The sequence below is a fragment of the Pinus tabuliformis genome, chromosome 2_2 (genome assembly GCF_031772625.1).
Source record: "Pinus tabuliformis cultivar Carrire ecotype Pingquan chromosome 2_2, CPIR1, whole genome shotgun sequence".
NCBI classification, from domain to species: Eukaryota; Viridiplantae; Streptophyta; class Pinopsida; order Pinales; family Pinaceae; genus Pinus; species Pinus tabuliformis.
Genome location: NC_142300.1, coordinates 964,925,432 through 964,945,838, shown reverse-complemented (window position 1 = coordinate 964,945,838; position 20,407 = coordinate 964,925,432). Strand labels below are relative to the sequence as shown.

General features: G+C 33.7%; 1 protein-coding gene across 4 annotated transcripts in view; it reads right to left on the bottom strand.

Moving 5' to 3' along the window:
* DAW1 (Transducin/WD40 repeat-like superfamily protein) overlaps positions 1 to 14,124 on the bottom strand; it is a 333,355-nt gene extending 319,231 nt beyond the window's left edge. For 2 of the 4 annotated variants that reach the window (XM_089405558.1, XM_089405559.1), the window contains exons 1-2: positions 7,154 to 7,522; positions 867 to 997 (exon numbers count right to left, since the gene is read on the bottom strand). In XM_089405558.1, coding sequence (XP_089261684.1) covers positions 867 to 997; positions 7,154 to 7,192 — 170 coding nt within the window. In that variant the 5' untranslated portion in view covers positions 7,193 to 7,522. Of the gene's footprint in view, positions 1 to 866; positions 998 to 7,153; positions 7,523 to 13,920 lie in introns of those variants that run through there. The other 2 variants (XM_089405557.1, XM_089405556.1) reach the window with 2 other exon arrangements.
* Positions 14,125 to 20,407: the final 6,283 nt, after the last annotated feature.

Here is a 20,407-nt window from a genome sequence, read left to right as displayed (position 1 = left end):
ACTTGAGAACTCAAGTCCCGTGTAGGTATAGGTTGTGGTAATACCAACCTCCTCCTTGGAAGAAGAAACAGAAATCTATAAAGACACTTTGCCAACTATTGAATATCATCAACTTCATTTTACCTAGGTTGGCCATCATCTACCGCATATCACAAAATCTAGTGGAAGAGAAAAATTCCACCACGAGCTTTATGCACAATGATAATTCTCTAGATGACATTCTTAAGTATATAAGACATGTTAATACATATTAAACGGTTCTACGAATGTGCTAATTAATTTATATGATGCGAAGGGTGATAATAATAGTTGAGTGGTTTACAACTACAAACTGCCAAAACATTGCCCAAGAAAACTACAGTGAGAAGCATTTTGACCTTCTTACTAGAAATTGTAGAAAGAATTTAAGGACTACATGCCCCATGTATCGTTTTCTATAATGATAAATCGGTAAGCATAGTCCATACGTTATTGCTTTGTCATGTCTATGATGGAACTAAACTCTTAAACGTTTATCTATTTCCTATGCGTTTGTATGATGGATCAAGGAATCGACTTGATACTTTGATGATTGGTAAAATGCATACTTTATTGCCATAATGTTCAACAAAGTACAACTCTAAATGAAGTGAAAACACTTGGAACAAATATCAACATGATTGAATGGTACCATACGAGTATCTGTCCTCGGGTAATATCTATTTAAATAAAAAGAAACTGAACACAATCCTAATTTAACATATTAGAGCTCTTCAATTCTTTTTATTCTTTTCTAAGAAGATATATCTGTAAGTTGACATAAATCAGCTTACCTTTGAGAATATTGCAAACAAGAGCACTTTACAAAAGCCAAGAAGGTATCCTACCGTGAAGCGATGGCAAGGATGCACTGAATTGAATCAAAAGCTAAGGTGGTTGATGTTGTTGGGATCCCATAATGTCCAGCCAGGGATGGCTCTAGATCAGATGATTTCAACTTCCCTGCAAGTATTGGGCACTGGATGGCCAAGAAAAATAAAATTGATGTTAGCATGTATATTAGATGTTAAAAAAAGTGAGGCGTTTAACTGACATTATTGAAGTTGTTGAAAATATTTTTGAACCACTACGAAGATAATTATATTCAGCATATAGATCATATTACTAAGAATTGATTCAATCTCAAGCAAATTTTTATACAGTTTTGCAAATAGACATACGATATAAGAATCTATATTAAATAAGCCAGTGAGAGAATAGTCCACATGATTGTTGCCTTGTTAATGCGCGCTACTCTATAAAAGTCAATTTCATAGCTTGCCATGTAACAATGGCTCAGAGATCAGCAATGCTGGGGCCATAACCTAATTGATTTGCTAGAACAGATACCCTTTTCCACAACTGCTTCAAGCCTAGTTGTTTAGACCGGGAAGCAAGAAAACCAATAAAATAAAAACTCAACTTTCAACAATCACACCATCCCAGCAAGATGGAAAACAACGAGAAAACGAAGTAAATCAGACCATCATTTCTAGGACCCAGAGAGGAGGTTAAGACATTTCGCGCGACTAATCAGGATTCAGGAATTCAGAAAGTAGTAAGTAGGGACTTTGATTGTCCAACTAGGTTTCTAAGGTCTATGGGGGTAGACCACCATGAGTATTATAGATCATTCCCAATACTTAAATATCTCTTTCTGCGGCACTGGGTCAAGTTGACCCTTAGGCATACACCAATCACGTTGATTTCATATCGATCATGGCCAACAAAACCGGGAAGGCGGAACCATCAAACTCAACGCGATCTAAAAATTAACTCAACTTAGCCAGAAGATATGCTGAGATTCTATACAAGTGGTTTAAGAACCATGACCCTATTCTATCAATCCATACACGTGGCAGAGAAGCTCTCTAATCAAATACAGAAACATCTTTAGCAATAAATAGGTGTCTTCTCTCCATCTTATTTAGGAATAAATAGGTGTCTTCTCTCCATCTCTCTAAGAGGCAATTCGGTATCATATTTCTAATTGACTTGAGCCTGAGACCATAAGCTTAGCATTTTCACGTCATATGCTCCAAGCTTTCTGGAGGATAACTAACAGCACTGACAACACAAGTTTCAAACATTGTCTACCTAGGAGCTAATTCACAAAGATATAAATGTGCAGTCAATTGATATGCGTATATTCATAATAAGTCACATTTTCATCGCACAATCTTAGCAGAGGATGAGAATATGTGTAGAGAAAGGTACACGAAAATAACCAATGAGTGTAAATGGGCCCAATAGGTTTGATAACAGTTTGAACTTTTCGTTCTCACACAGCATTAATACCTACCACCAAGAACAACTATCTAACAAAAATATTGACCTAGATATTCTATACTAGTTTGAGGGTCATACAATCTAATTTTATGAAAGAAAGTTTATATTTATGTTTCTCGCCTCTATTTAATAAATAAAATAAAAACTTGTTTTAAAAGTTAATAGGTAAAGGCGGAACATGTTCTCAATGTGCTCCGTAAATTTTATTTTTCCTTTTTTCAAAGTAAATTCATGATAATTGGATTCTTAATTAATTCTGAAAATAATAATTATTAATTAATATTTATAAATGTGAATGGAATCATTATTAATGAGGAAAATATTTATATTTATATTTATAAATTATAATTATAATTATTAATAATAAATATAATTTTTTATTATTTTATTATTATTAAAATTAGCTCATAAAGTTTAGAATAGATGGTGATGGATGTATTGTTTAAGAACTCTATAATGTGAAGATTATTGATCAGAAACTTAGTAGGCAAAAATCTAACCATATTAAAAGTTGGGATAGCCCCACTCAAATATCTCTAAATCACAATTTCTCAAACCAAAATTAAACATATAGTCATCTCAAACTCAAGCAACTTAACAAAAATAAATTAATAATATTAAATTTATTTTATTTTAATAAAAATTATAAACATATTATTATAACTATAATTTAATTTTAAAATTATATACACATATATATCACTTTTTGTTTATAAGATATAAAAATATTAATAAATTATTTTATTTTTATTGTATTTTTTTTACGACCGCTATATGATGGAGTTGCTATGTAGCACTCTTACATTATAAATTAAAGTTTAATTATTTAATATGAAACTTATTTATATGATTCTTAAAATTTTACCGCCACTATATGATAGAGTTGCTATGTAGCACTCTTACATTATAATTCAGAGTTAAGTTATTTTATGCGGAACTTATTTATATGGTTCTTGAAATTTTGTATTAATCATCTGACTTCGTGGTGCTAGAATTACCATAAAATTTGCTTAAAGTTTTATCCACGATCTTTATCCACTACCATAAAGCTTAGATCTTTCTCCGCTACCATAATCTCTCTAAGAAATAATTATATTGTTAAAAGAAATCAAAACCCAGATTTATTAAAATGGGATGAAATTAAATATTAATTTAACGTTTTTGAAAATAAAAAATTTAGTTTTCACTTTTATAAATTAATATTTAAATTTGTATTAAACTTAAGTTATTGGTTAGATTTATTAAAAAGTTTTAAAAAAAAATTAATTTAATTTGTTCATAATTAAATGGGGATTGGTTGGAATTACAAGTTTGAGGGGTGAATTTTTACTATAAAAATTCCGAGGTTTTTTTAGAGTGTTTAATCTATATATGCAGTCAAAAAACGAATTTAAACAACACAAATCAATATTTGATCATATTTTTTTGCCAAATTCTAACGAAACTCCAAAAAAATCTATAGTTTCAACATTTATTTAAATATAATTTTAAAGAGGCACAAGGGAAGAAGTAAGTCAATGGATCCTAGATCAGAATCGCCCTACTTTGCATTTCGACGGGGTCTCCAAAAATAACCCGGGGGAAGCTGGAGCAGGGGGTATCATAAAGGACAGCCATGGCAAAACTCTGGTAAGCTACGAATGGGGTTTGGGCCAAATGTCCAATAACCTGGCTGAAGCTTACAGCCTCTACCTAGGTACCCTCATTCTGAACCGGCTGAGAATCAGGAATCCAATAATAGTGGGAGACTCGGCCATCGTCATTGCAGCCATGGTGGCGGGAACAGAATTTAAAAAAGAGGCTCTTAATAATGTAAAGCTCAGGATTGAGGATAATGTCAAAGAAATGGGAGACACGACTTTCAAACATGTTCTAAGAGACAACAACACTGAAGCGGACCATTACGCCACTAAGGCAACCAACAGACAGATCGGCCAAGTCAAAGAAAATGATCTCATATATGAAAATCTCGTCCCGTAGTTGGCTTAGTTGCCTGTCAAATTCTCCGACCAGTCATTCCAGCACCCATTCAACCTCTTGTCTTATCATTCCCCACCCTCATTCTTGTGATCTCTACCCAAAACCAGTCAAGTCGCACGCTGCTCGCCAGGCATTGAATTTCGATCCTCCCTTCTTCATTCCCACCACTCAACCTTTTTGGTCCGATCACAGGATCTCGATACCCCAGCTCTCTCGTGACTACCCCATGCAGAATATAGGTAGAAGTCTTTTCACGATCTCCTTAGACTGCTGCAAAGATTTTAAGTTGGTGGCTAATCCTAGCCAGATCACTGAGCTTATGTCGCATCCTCGGCCCGCTCACCCTTCCTCTTCGTTATATACCTTCACCTGCCCTCCTCTCTACGAGCGCATCAGAAACTCGTCCCTTTCTTTGCAGGAGAGTAATGGTTCTATTCCAGGCATTCAGCTCAGGAAGTTCGGCATCAAGAGAGGCCGCTATCCGTTCAGATCGGTTGTGAGATCGTTCTCAAAAGCTCCCGGGGAAGTCAGCAATCTCCAAGACCGGAATATCGCCTTCAGTTCGGCTGCTCCTCTCCTCCTTGACCGTTTGGTAAATCTCTGTGCCTGGTTCCCCATTTTAACTGTGTTTTCCTCCCTGCTCTGTTCCTTCTTCGTGGCATTTTCCCTCTGTCGCGCAGGTCTCCTTCCTCTTCACCCCAGCTCCTTTTCCCTGTTCCCGCTCTGCATCCATATCAGTTCCCTGGAAATGGCAGAGATCCCGGAAAACAGAGAGCATACTGAGGCTCAGGAAAATCGTGAGTTGCCCGAGAATCCTCTGGACAGAGTGCTTGGAAACGGCAACTGCACGCTGTGTAAAGCTCATTGCTTTATGATTGCAAGGTTTGTCAAACATTTCAACGAGCTCAAAGAGGACTTTCAGGCAGATAGCAGATCAAAGAGAAAGAAACTGGAAAAACACAAGGCAGAGATAGAAAGCCTAAAGGAAAAATGCAAACACATGGAGGAGGCAATCGCCCACATCAAAGCCATCACTCAAAGTATGCAAGCTGAGACTTCAACCAGAGCAAGCGTCAAGAAAGAACCCCAGATTGATGACTCTGTCAATCAGCTCTAGTAATCTAACTAATGACTAGCAAATTTTGTCTTCTCGCAGGTCTGTTTGTAAGGCTATATAGCCGTTTTCTTTTCCAATCTACACTACTCAAGTTTGTCTATAAGAAGTCAGGGTCTGCGAACCCATTTTGGACTTCTCTTTATCTACTTCCATCCACTTATGTAACTGGATTTGGCTCCAAGCAGTTTTATAATATATAAGTACCCGATCATGTTAAAAAAAAAAATATATATATATATATATATATATATATATAATTTTAATTTAAATCAATTTTAGGGGATTGAGGGGCTCAAGACTCAAATCTCCCTATTTACATGTGTTTGTAGAAGGGGCATATTTAGACACTTCTAGGTTGGTCAATTTATGTAGATACAAAAATAATAATAATAAAATAAAAACATAATAAAAATTGTGTAATGTCCAATAAATAAAAATAAAAATTAATTAATTAATTAATGGAATGTAAACATTTTAACTCAGTGAAAATAAAATACAAGAATAAAAGTAACTTTATAAATATAAAATAATAAGAAAAATAAAAATGACCTATGATATAGAGAACCATGATATTGACCCATGTTATTTACGTGGAATATTAACTTATTTAAAGGGGAAATTAAACGAGCCTAGATCCATCATAACTCTAGATCTACCAAGTGTTGAGTATGATCAAATCCCTTGAGATGCAAACCTCTTTTGGAGTGAAAAATCTCTTGAGATGCAAATCTTTTGTGAAGTGAAATGAGATTTAGATCAAAGATTAAGATAAATCTAGACTAGTTTTAATTTAAATCTAATAACAAAATAATAATAATAATAAAATTATAATTTCATCAACTTAAAATTAAACAATTTGATATTCCATTTTAATAAAATATTTAATGTAAATATTTTTAACAGAGAAAAAATAACTTCAAATTTTTAATCTATAATTATATTTATTTATTTAGTATAAACGTGATTAAAATATCAAATCTTGTAATTCTTTCGAATGAATGACACATTAGTAAAATTTACACAATTCATCGGTACGGATGTACACATTGTCAAATTCACTGTAAGTGACGGGATGGGTGCCAATATAGGCAACCTAATGTCATCATTTAAATCAAAAGATAGCAACTTATATTTCGTATTTTCTGTAAATACAAACAAACTAGTACCAGCCTTCCAATTCCTTCCTATTTTAGCCATGCCCCTACTGGGCAATGACCAGTACTAAATTGCAGGATCTGCCGTAGTATCCACTAGCTCAGGAACATTGCGAGGTTCGAACGGAAGACTGGACGATCAATACCAAAGGCTAAAATTAAGCCGGATACGGCGACACAGCAACTTTGCAGTCGGCCGCAATGATAACATTAAATGTTAATATTCACACAATTAGTCAATTCGATCTGCGGTGTAAACACATATATTACATAAAGGGATTGATCGGCTTTAACTTCTACCGATTTATAATGCTTAGCTTAAACATATCAGAATTTACTCTTTCTGTACAATAGTCACGATATTTTTTTTAAGTTAGGATCTAACTTTTACTCTATGAGAAGAATCTAACAGTTTTAAGCCGAGCGATCTCTTAAAAACAGACCATAATTTGAACTTAAAACGAAATAGAGCTTTTGAAATCTACGAAACCAATAATAGCCAAGCGTTTGCAGGAGTTTTGAATTCCACAAGCTTTCAACCACATAAAATGCAAATTGACAAGGAAAGGCTTGGAGAATTTGTGATAGTGTGAACCTTTTTCCCGGATTTACTGATGAGCTTCTTCACGAACATGTTTATTTGGTTTTAGCTCCCACGCATCTCGGATGGAAGTGATTGTGAATCGAGTTACTGACTCGAAGCCTCCGATCTTTCTCCCCGCGTTTCGAACTTGCGACGCGATTCAGTTCGCTGCTCTCACATTCCCTTACACTGTGTCCGCGTTTAATATTAAAAAATGGAGTAAAGGCTTCCTGAGTTTGTTGTGCATTACCGCCTTATATTCCTCGAGTCACTGACTCGAAGCCTCCGATCTTTCTCCCCGCGTTTCGAACTTGCGACGCGATTCAGTTCGCTGCACTCACATTCCCTTACACTGTGTCTGCGCTTAATATTAAAAAATTGAGTAAAGGCTTCTGAGTTGGTTGTGCATTACGGCCTTAGATTCCTAAAATCATTTTTAATCGTTAAACCAGTGTCCAAGACATAGGGACACGTATACGCCCGATTTGAAAAGGACCATTTAGCTATATCGTAGCTCCGAATTTTTTATAATAAAAAAATATTTTTTTACATTGTGAGGAATTTATTATAATTTAGGTATAATCACTTTTAGTGGTTATCTGTCAATGTAGGTTAATTCATCACTTTGATTCGAATAAAATCATATTATCTGAATAATTTGATAATAGTTGAGACTAAAATCATATTATCTGAATAATTTAATAATAGTTGATAATAGATCAGCTTTCAGCGATGTAAAATGCCTCTAATGCCTCTAAATCTTAGATGGTTAACCTATTTCTTTTACGTCTAAAAAACTAACTCTTTCCCATTACTTTATATTTTATTATAATTTATACAATAATTTTTTAAAATTGGTCCAGTCTCCCCGCCAAAGGGACACGCGTACGCCTGAAATAATCTTTTGCTTGCGATCTCGTCAACCACTTATCTACTTTGTCTTACCAAATATTTTACAATAAAAAAACAAATGTTGTTATTTATGTGGATAATTTTACGATTAGGAAGTTTTTCACTTTTCACAATGTCGCTTTCACTATGATTGGACGAATGCTCTTTTATGATCATGTGGATAAATACAAGTATTTTTGGATAGGTCTAAGCCCTAAAGTAGTTATGAGATGTGGGGTTTAATTGGCCTAATATTTTAAATTAATCTATCCCTAAAGTAGTTATGAGATGTGGGGTTTAATTTGCCTAATATTTTAAATTTTAATTTTAATGGGAATTGTTGGGATAGGAGTTAATTATGGGGTTATATTATTGGAATGAGTATTTATTTAAATCATTTTCCCTATAATATTGGTAATTATATTAATTTAGATTTTAAGTAATAATTAAAAAATAGGTGAAGTACAGCCCCGAGGGATAGCTCAAATGGTCGAGTTCCCGTTGATAGTACTCTCCCGGTTTGGGAGGTCACGGGGTCAAATCTCCTCGACGCCCTCGGGGTTAGGTCGGGTGGAGCTGCCCTGATTCTTGGTTAGGTCGGGTGGAGCTGCCCTGATTCTTTACGTGGACGTAGCGGCCCACCTCTGGTGCCCCGTGAACCACACAGAAAAAAAATAAAATAAAATAAAATAGGTGAAGTAAAAAAAATAAAAATTAAATATGGAATATTTATTTTCCTCGTTTATAACTCATTAAGATTAGTTTATAGTTTAGAAAATAATGACCCAAAAATATATAAATTCTCAAAATCATTTAGATCACATTATTAATGTTTAGTAAAGCTCTCAAAATCATTTAGATCACATTATTAATGTTTAGTAAAGCTGAATTTTTTTGTTTATAGTTTAGAAAATAATGACCCAAAAATATATAAATTCTTAAAACCATTTAGATCACATTATTAATTTTTAGTAAAGCTGAATATTTTTATGGAGTCGAGTTTATTCTACAAACCATTGTAATGTGTAACCCTGTCTCTTTGTCATTAAAATTGAAATTTTGTTCATTTCACCCAAAAAAAATAAAAAAACATAAATTGAAAAATAAATAAAAAAACTATATACAACTAATTACATTAATCAAATTTAATTATTAAATATATATATAGTTTTCCAAAAATAAATTTTCAAACCTACTTATATCTTATAATAATTTTAATCCTAGTGCATGGCTCCCAATGCCTATCAACTTCATTGGCCCCATGTGCAATTGCAAACAAGATCAAAAACTTATCCTTGCAATGGTCCGGTTCTTAAACATTGTAAGAAGATGAAATAAAGAAGAATGCCATTGAAGGGGAGATACCTAAATTGTTAACGTTGACGGCTTTTGGTGATAGCTAAGAGCAACTCAGTGCACCTCGCATACTACGTGTAAAGCCAATATTGCGTGAAGACCCTTTTTTCAATGGAAGTAGTACATGCTTACTTTTTAAAACTAACTTTTATTAGTTTAAAAAAATATTTTAACTACACGATTAAAGATCTTAAGACTTTAGCCTTAAGTTTACATATATTTTACCAATAATGTAAAATGGAATCTCAATGCAACGGAATTTGTCCCGCTGAGTGCACGTGGCGTTAATCGATGTAAAGAGTTAGCCAGTGTAAGGCCAAAATGGTGTTTAGGCCCCTTTCTTCAAAGCAAGACCTGCAATGCACTTCCGTCTTTTAGAGTTAATTTAATTTATTTATTTATTTTAATTCAACAAACGTGTAGATATTAAGATTATTAATAAAGATATCAAGATTATTAATTTAGATATTAAGAGCATTAATAAAGATATCAAGTTTATTAAATTTTTTTAATTTTGTCAAAGCCAAACTTTGTCTTTGCCATGTTTGGATGGAAGTTATCATATCCCTTTTCTTCTATTTAAAAATCACCATTTGAATTGTAAGTGAAAATATATATGTATGTAAAATAAAAATTTTATCTAATTAAGGAAGGAAATTATTATATCTTTTTTTTATTTAAAAGTTAACACTTAAATTGTAATTAAAAGATTTTATATAAAAAAATTATTTAAAAAAATATATATATAATTTAACAATATATAAATATATAAATATGAATGATAAGTAAAAAATAATTAAAAAATGATATTTATAATAAAATTCACATTAAAAAAAACCATGAAAATGTATTTGAAAGGTGAGATTTTAAAAACTATTTTATTTATCTTTTTAGGAACATAAAAAATATTATAATATTCAATTTTTTAAGAAGTATATATTTGTGCAATTTCACTCTTTTAAGAGAGTCAAGAGGTGAGTGGACACACTCCTGTGAATTTGTGCAACTTCACCTTCTCATGATAATGAAGGTGTGGATGCACATACAAATGCATCTCTTCACCCCACCATTGACCTTCTCAAGTAATTGATAGGAGTGAAAACACAAATGCACATCTTCAAACTCACCATTGACCCTCCAAATTCATTGATAACACTAAGTAAACACGCATGCACATTGTCAACCCACCATTGTCACCCTCCTAATTCACTAATAGCACCAAGTGAACACATAAATGCATAATTGTGTTTATTTGTGCAACTTCACCTTCAAGGGAGAGTGAAGATGTGGATGAACATACAAATGCAAATCTTCACCCTCCATTGACCCTTCCAATGCATTGACAATACATTTAAGGTGTGCATTTGTGCTACTTCACTTTCCAAGGAGAGTAAAAGTGTAAATAAACACACAAACACAAACCTTCACTACCTCAACCTATAACTCTATTCAATGGTAGCACATTAATTGTAAGAGAGATATTTTTATTGTAGAAAAAATTTCTAAAATGCACAAATGTTAGGCATGTCTTTCTACTTAGCCAATTTACTAAAGGTGAAGGTGGGTGATAGACAAATGAACTAACTCAGTACACCTAAAAAAAACTAATGATAGGAATTGATCCAAAACAAAGAAATGGAATATAGGTTGGTTCCCTTGACATAAAAATGAAGTTCACTAAGGAAAGGATTGTATGGGACTAATCAATCGTCATGTAGATAAGGTATTCCACTAACTCAGGGGCTAATCCTCTATAATTGCAGTTCATCCTCTATAAAACACTTCCCCTAGTTTTCTTCACCTCTTGTTTAATCGAATTTACTAATGGACCAATCTATGGGCTTTTCTTATGAAGTTATGTAAAGGAGTATTATGGAGTATGGCTACCAGGAGATCTTTTTTCTTTTTTCGTAAAGTGAGGGGGAAGGGAAAGCAACAAGCATATTCAAACCACAACTAATCTACCATTTTGATGGGAGGAGGCACGAGTCCCTTTAGAGAGTTTGACTTGAAAAAAATTCTCATAGATCAAAGTTTTGGCAATGGTGGTGCTCAAGAGGATCAATCAAAAGATGGAAGCTTCGTTATGGGATTTTTGAGACAAAGGGTCTCTAGAATGCTATTGCGGAACTAGGATTGGAAGGGTAAAAGTTCAAGGCCAAGTTATGGTTACCTTTGGACATTAATTTTGCATTGTTTCTATTATTGTTACAAAGGATAAATATTTTTTTGACACTATTTTTTAGAAAAATGGAGGACTCTAGACTTAGAATCTAGTGGCAAGCCCTATACAACGTTGACAAAAAAAATCCCCTCTTAACTAATACTATATTGGTGGTTGAGCATTCTCATGTGTTTATGAGAGTCAATATTTCATATCTTTGTCAAACAACAAAGTAGCAAGACAATATTTTTCTTAAATCTTATGATGGTGGTAGATTTTACTATGGATAAATACCTTTGACTCCATGGTGGCCATAAAACTTTATCTGGAACAATCTCAAGGGGTCTCTATTGCCCAATAACAACTTATATTTGAGGGAAAATAACTACAATGTCAAGGGGTCTCTATTACCAACATCTTATATTTTTTTGGGAAAATAACTACAGGAATTTTCCCAACTAATTAATTACAATATTCGTATAAATATTACAATTACAATATTCGTATAAATATTACAATAATTTTAGTGATATATTTGCATAGAGGGGTGGTGAGATTTTGGTTATTGTCCACATCCAAATAAATTTCTTACCACAAAATAACCTTTGGTCATACCAAGTCCTTATACTGTTGAGAAATTGCATAAAATGTTGGCTCTGAAGGTCAAATATTCGAAGGTAAATGAGTAACTTCAACCCCTTAAATATGATGTCCTAATAGGTCAATTTAATGGATTCTAACCATGATCAAAGAATTTGTCTAGTCAATACATTCAAACTAGACCTTTTTTTCAACTGAAAAAATCACGCTTGGAGCAGCTATTAGGCATACATAGTCATGCGTGGGATTGGACCACAAAAGTTGTGGGGACCATATCTCCCCACCTAATGGTTGCACCATTGGACCACAACCATAAGACTATATTAGGACTAGACCTATTATTGTAATATTATTTTGTATTTCAAAAATTTATTTGTAATTTAGTTTTATATTTCTCATGATTAACAACAAATTTAAGAGAAACTTGGTTTTATGAGCATTACTCTAATAAAATTTAAGTTACAGTTTTTTAATATGATATAAGTATTCAAATATAAATTGTATATAGATTTATGATAATAATAAAAATATTAAAAATTAATTTTAAAAATTTACCAAATACTTTATAGAATTTTAGCTAATACAGAAAAAAAACCTAATCCCCATAAATTTCGCGCTTGGACTTTTAAATTATAGAATTTTAGCTAATCCAAAAAATACCTAATCCCCATAAATTTCGCGCTTGGACTTTTAAAGTATAGAATTTTAGCTAATACAAAAAAGTGGACTTTTAAAGTAGCTTTTGGAATTGGGAATATTAGACACGTAGGTTAGGTTGAAGCCATAGGCAAAGATTGAAACCATATAATTGTAAAATATTTGATATGTTGGATAAGTCGAAATTCGTAAATTTACACAATCCCGTCGAGATTGATGTACACATTGTCAAATTCATTTTTAAGTGACGGGACCGGTGCCAATGTGGTCAACCTAAAGTCATCATTTAAATCAAAAGATCGCATCTTAGGTTTCGTGTAAATACAAATCTAATTCCTAAAGACAGCAGTGCAAACTAGTACCAGATTTCCAATTCCTTCCTAGTTTAGCCCTGAGCCTACAGGGCAATGACCTTCCTGTTTTAGCCATGACCATACAGCGCAATGACCTGTATAAAATTGCGGGATCCGCCATAGTATCCATAGTTCAGGAATTTGCGAGGTTCGAACAGAGGACCGGACGATCAAGACCAAAGGCTAAAATTAAACCGGATACAGCCACACAGCAACTTTGCCGTTGGCGACATTGATAACATTAAATGTCAATCCAATATGCGGTCTCAACACATCAGGCATTGTTCGGATTTTACACTTTCCGTACAATAACTACCATAATTTTAAGTTGCGATCGAACTTTTACTCTATGAGAAGAATCTAACAGTTTTAAGCCGCACGATCTCCTAAATACAGTCCATAATTTGTAAACCAAAAATAAAATAGAGCTTTTGAAATCTACAAAACCAATAATCTTTTGCAGGAGGTTTAAATTCCACAAGCTTTCAACACTACAAAATGCAAATTGACAGGAAAGGCTTTGGAGAATTTGTGTTTTAAGTTGCGATCGAACTTTTACTCTATGAGAAGAATCTAACAGTTTTAAGCCGCACGATCTCCTAAATACAGACCACAATTTGTAAACCAAAAGTAAAATAGAGCTTTTGAAATCTACGAAACCAGTAATCTTTTGCAGGAGGTTTAAATTCCACAAGCTTTCAACAATACAAAATGCAAATTGACAGGAAAGGCTTTGGAGAATTTGTGATAGTGCGAACCTTTTTCCCGGATTTACTGATGAGTTTCTTGACGAACATGTTTAATTGCTTTCAACTCCCTGGTATCTTGGATGGATGTGACTGCGAATCGAACTACTGACTCGAACCGCTCCGATCTTTCTCCCTGCGTTTCGAACTTGTGACGTGATTCAATTCACTGTTCTCACCTTCAGTGTCCGCGTCTAATATGAAAAAGTTGAGAGTAAAGGCTTCCTGAGTTTGTTGTGCATTACCGCCTTATATTCCTAAAATAATTTTTAAACTCTAAACAGTGTCCAACAGATGGACACGCGTACGCTCGATTTGAATACTCTTTTGCTTCGTAACTCGTCCACCGTTTATCTAGATCATAGCTCCGAATATTTTATAACAAAGACCACATGTAGTTGTTCATGTTTCTCACTACTCTGATATTTTATTGTAATTTATAAAATAATATTCTGAAAGTTGGTCCAGTGCCCAAGACATAGGGACACGCGTTCGCGCCGATTTGAATAATCTTTTGCTTTCTATCCTCGTCAACCATTTATCCATGTTGTCGCCCCCAAATATTTTAAAATAAAAGATACCAATGGTCGTGATTTCTGCCCACCGTACATTATTTCGGTTGTTTACGAAGCTTCTCACTTTTTCATGACGATAAAGGGGATAAATAAAGGAGTCGTCTTTAATTACAGAAGCTTTTTTCAGTAGGTTTTTCCAGCTTAATTTTTCTAATTATAAATAAAAGGTATTGTTATTGAAAAGTTACTTTTTATTAATGCAGACAGTTGGTTTGTATGAATTTTAATATTTATAATATTTTAAGTTTAAATTTAAGCGAAGTGGTTGAGGGGTCGGAGTCAACATTTTGGCTAATATTGTTTTAAATGTATTTAGATTAAGTTAAATTGATAAATGGTTTTGACATTGGTTTTAATCTGGATTATGTATATGTAGTAATAGAAAAAGGGAAATATATATATATTTTAAATTAAATGGTTAACGAAAATATTTCAAAATTAAGTATGAAAATGTATATTTTTTAGTTAAAAATTAGTTTGTATTTTCATTTATACGCTGAAAAAATATACATTCTGTATATGCATTTGAAGTGCATTTTCTTGTATCTACCCCAATCCCACATGAGGCTAAAAAGAAAAATGCATAAAGCATACCAAATAATGGCCAAATGGCCCAAGAAAGATATATACAAACAACATAAAAAGTAAAAATAAATTGTGGAAGATCAAAAAGTACCAATTCTTCCCTTCTTTCCTTTTTTTGTTTGGCCCTGATGCCAAACTCCCAAGTCAATACCAACTCGGACCAAAGCAAGAATACCTATTGATAATTCTGCAAGATATTATTTATCCGAGTTTGAGCTTTCATATACATGGACACATTTTGTGCCCACCAAACCATCCTTTGTGTATCTCATTAGTCTGTTGTTCTAACACCATATGAGTTTTAGAATCTGTCATATTCTGTTTAGGAGGAGAATCATCAATGTTCACCACACTCCCATGTAAGCCATGATGTAATTGAGATTACTCTTATGCTTGGGTCAGTTTGTTTTCCGGAGTATCCTCCTCCTCCTATGATTAGTGAGGCTCCAAGTATTGGCAACCTTTTTGCTTCTTTGATGGTGTCTTCTTCTTTTTTTAGTTCTTTTTGGCCTAGGAACATGAGTTCTATAAATGGCCAGTTTGAAAACATTATGGGCATCTAAACATCGTGTTCACATAATGTAATACTTGTGTCCAACTGATATCCTTATGTTTCAATAGAATGTGACCAGGAAGACCTTTATTGAGATCAATCTCAACACAAATTCTGGAAATGTAAAGATACATTTCTTTATCCTTTCATTGTCCATTTTCTTGAATTTCCCAAGAGTGTTCTCAATATCTTCTATGACCTTGGGGTGCTAGAAAGTAAGGGGAAGATTTGGGAGTCTTACCCAAACCGACATGGTGGAGACTACCATAGTTCTGGCATCCAATTCTGGGAACCATGGTGTAATGAAAAGTCTTGCATTGCCCCATAACCATGGCCTTCATTCAACACATTTTCCATTTCGTTTTTAGTGTCAAATTGGACAATAAAAAAAACCTTTGGAACATAAGTAAAGGTCGCAGTTTGGCATCCAAAGGGTTAATACCCATTGGTGCAAAGCCTCAGGTTTGGGCCAAAAACCATTAAATCTACAAATGACAACCTTTGTTTTGAGAGAAAAATATAGAGTATTTACCTCTGGAAAATTTACATCTATGGCAAGAGCATTCTCCATTTGTTCAACAATGTAGGGACAGGATTATTTTGGATCTGAGGTCCAGTGCTTTTTTGGGGATGACTGGAACGAGGAGAATAATTTCCCTTGGTTGCGTCCATGTATGAAAAATATCAATTTTTTTAACTGGATCCTGTAGCACCACCACGAAGTCCCATATTCAGAATAATAGACGAGTTCCTAGAGATGACATAATCTTTTATCTATGTACAATCTTGAAGTAATATCCCTGCATAAATGAGGTTTTGTTCCTCTACAAGAGTATACCACCTGTTCATTATACATTGTTTTAGGTTATAAATAGTATCTGATGCATTAATACAAAACAATGTTGTCTTCCCCTGTAAGCTTTTAATGAAATTATGGAAAGTTAAAGGCTCCTCCTCAAATAGAGGAACGACAAGCTCCTTCCAATGAAGACGAGATTCCATTTTTTGTGGCTCATTAGTCTGGCAAGAGCCATATCCACCTACCTTCGTCTACTCTAACAGCCCTAGATTAGTGCCCCCTGTAAACAAAGAGAGATCTTTTGTGTCCTTTAACAGTAGGAAAGGGGCACATTGTGAACTCCCGATCATTTGAAGTTGTGAACCTCCACAGGTGACGAAACGGTTCCGAAAGCCCCACGTGCATAGCTAGTAAGGGAAGCCCGTAATTCTAGGAGCAAGATCATAAGAGTGAATCCCCATGAAATTACTCGGAACACCAATCGAATGTATACAAACCCCCCGCAGGGAAAGCCTAGTCGCATGCCACATACATAAGCCTCCTCTGCCAAGTGAAACCCAACCCAAGGAATCCAAAAATATAAGCTCCAACTGAGAAAAAAACATGGAGAGAGTAATATCCTCACATAAATAACCCATTCGTCTCAAACCAACCACACCAATAGAGAGAATTCCACCTCATCCATAACCGCAGACCTCTTAGCAACAAATAGGGTGTCATATACAATATTTTGGCAATTCACGCTTTCCTATTCCGAAGGAAACCCTAAGAACGGAGTGCCCCAATGCCATATGTGTATCCACCAGAAAACTCAAGCCATAGCCACGTCCATGCCTGTTTTCGTTGTATATCTTTGAGCCCTCTCGCCCTAGGCCACCATGGCTTTCAACGAAGGATCGATCCAAGACATCGACACCAAGCTTTGTTGAGAGTCGCGAAACCCTAACGTGAGCGAGGATTGTTTAGTCAATATATGAAGATGTATTAGTCAAATATAAGTTTTTTTTTGTTAGAATATTTTTGACTTGTAAAACTAGCTTATGGTTTAAGAAATCTAGATCAAAAGATATATAAACTATCAAAATCACTCAATATTCCATATAATCCATATTACTTGGACTACAACTCTTAACATAATTGAATTTTTTTTATACCCCTTCAACTATGAAATTTACATATATCCAATTTATAAAAAAACACTAAAAAACCTTCAAAATCTAATTACATGAAAAATATTTAATTGAATATTAAATAGGTTGAAATTAAAATAAAAACAAAAAATTATACTATTTATAAATACATAAATTAAAAATATATATATAATATATAAATTAAAAATATAAATATATATATAAACTATATATATAAATAATATATTTTTCCCCTTTTATTTTAATTTCAACCTATTTTACGCTCAGTTAAATATTTTAATGTATATAATGTTTTCAAAGGTTAGTGAGATTTTAAATCTACATATATCTTTTAATATTTTAAAATTGGTTATCCTATTGCATGGATCCTAATGCTTATTTTATTAATTTTATTTGGCCCCATGTGCATAGGCTTTGCAACTACATAAAGAACTAGATTCTTGCAATGACCCCAATGCTTAAACATTGTAATAAGATAAAATAAAGAAGAATGTCATTGATTAGGACAGATCTCAATGGTTAAAGTTCATGGGTTGGGTTTTAATTTTGAGCGCTCAGAGCGATTCAATGCACCTCGCATCAATCGATATACGGTGATAGAGAAGAGTAAGCTACGTGTAAATCTAACATTGTGTCGATACCCTTTCTTCAATGCAAGTAATACCTGCAAAGCACCTTAAACCAGCTTTTATTAGTTAAAAATATATTTTAACTACACGATTAAAGATATTAAGACTTTAGTAAGTTTGCAAACATTTTTTAATAACGTACAATGGAATCTCAATGCAACCGAATTTGTCCCCCTGATATTCAATGCACTTGGCATTATTCTACGTAAAGAGTAATCTAAGTGTAAAGCCAACATGGTGTTAACCTCATGATTTTTTCCAAATAATGTGAAATGAAATATCAATACAAATGGAATTTGTCCCGCGTAAAAGGAAATCTCAATACAATAGAATTTCTCTTTGTAATCATATATGTGATGTTTGGGTGGAAGTTACCATTTAATATTTAAATGGTAAATGAAAAAAAATAATAACATAAAATAAATTTTTAATCAATGTAAAATGAATAATTTATGCAATGATATTTATTTTGGGTGGAAATTATTATATTATTATTTTATTTAAAATTTAATATTAGAATGAAAAAAAACAACAACAATAACATTACTATTTATCAAAATGGATGTGTTAGTTATTAAGTAATGGCTCTTGCGTGTAACTTTATTGCGTTGGTTAGGGTTTAGTTTTAGTTGGCCGCTTCTCTTCTCATGTTGTAAAAGCTTTAGATGAATGTTCTTCCTTTCGATGTTGCTTCAAACCTTCTTCCTTTTTTGTTGCAATTCCTATTTCAGTGTTCTCTGCTATGGGTAAATTGACCACTTATGTTTTTCCCTCTATGGCAGCCTCACATTTCACTATGGCTTTTTCAATTGGATCCAAGTGTCAGTGTTTTGATATAAAGTCATCTTAGTCTTCCTTGGCAGTAAGTTCTCTTTTGGCTTCCAGATCTATTGTTTCTAAGTGTGTTGCATCCTCTCTGATTTCAGCCTCAACTTCCTCGACGATTGGCTCAAATATGGTATCTAATTCTGATAATATCTCAGTGGATGTTGTTGTGGTTCCTCCATCTTTCCGTGACATCATGAAATTAGACATTGGTCCCTTTTTTTATGGGATGTTCGTTCGCGAAGCCCCTTCGATAAACATCCCATTGGTGGTCGAAGCTCTGAGAAAAGCGAAATTTTCTCAGAGGTTGGCTTGATTTGCAAGTTTAATGACCTGTGGCCAATGCTATTCGATCTCCACTTTTGGATTTTGAGTAGTGGAAGCCCTTAATCTCTAATGACTTGAACATTTACCCTTGGCAAGAGGATTCTTTATTTCAAAGTTTGACAAAGTTGAAGATTGACTGCTTATTTCTGAATTTGGTCCATGGTTTTAGGGTAGTGTAGGGCTTTCTTTGTAACCCTAGTCCCCTCCTTCAATCATTTGTTGGCTTAAATCTCCTCTACTCATGTTTGGGTAAGGCTCCCCAACCTCCCTTTGCATATGTGGAATCTTTCTTCATTGACAACAATTGGTAATGCCTTAGGAAGATTCTATTGTTGAGGTGATGACAATAAATTTACCTGAATCCTACAAATGCTCACATTTGTGTGGAAATGGATTTTAACAAAGGATTTCCTATTGAAATTAAGTTAGCATGCCTTGACTATTTATGGGTGCAAAAATTGGATTACAAAAATATTTCTTTTCGATGTAGAGCTTGTTATGAAACCAAACATTCCCTTAAAAATTGTCCCAAAGCTGGGAAGAATAAAGCAAAGAAAAACAATCAAAAACCAAGATGGTGGGAGGACGCTAATTATCATCATTATAAAATCCATGAGGAGGTTGTTCCCCCAAGTTCTTATAATGAGGCCAATTTAGACAAGGATAAAATTTTTGCAAAGCTCAAGATTGATCCTCCTAAAAATCAAGGATTTTCAGCAGTAAATCAAGTGAAGATGGGTAGTGGTGTGGAGGTTTCTGACAACTTAGTGAAAGTTGGTAATCCAAATGCTTTTTCAAAGATTGTCTTTGGAAAAAACTTCTAGAGTTCAATATTAGACAAGGGAAAGAAGTTTGTCACTAAGGTCAAAACCTCTGAGTGTGTTTCTCCAGAAAACAAGCTCGAAAAAGCTCCTTCTTGGGCTGATCAGGTAGATGTGGAAGAGCCTTCATTGGGCCAAAAGAATGAAACTGCTAGTAGAGATCAATCAAAGAATGGTGACATGTTAGATTCATCAGAAAACTTAGGTTGGATCCAAGTTGGAAAAAATTTGAAA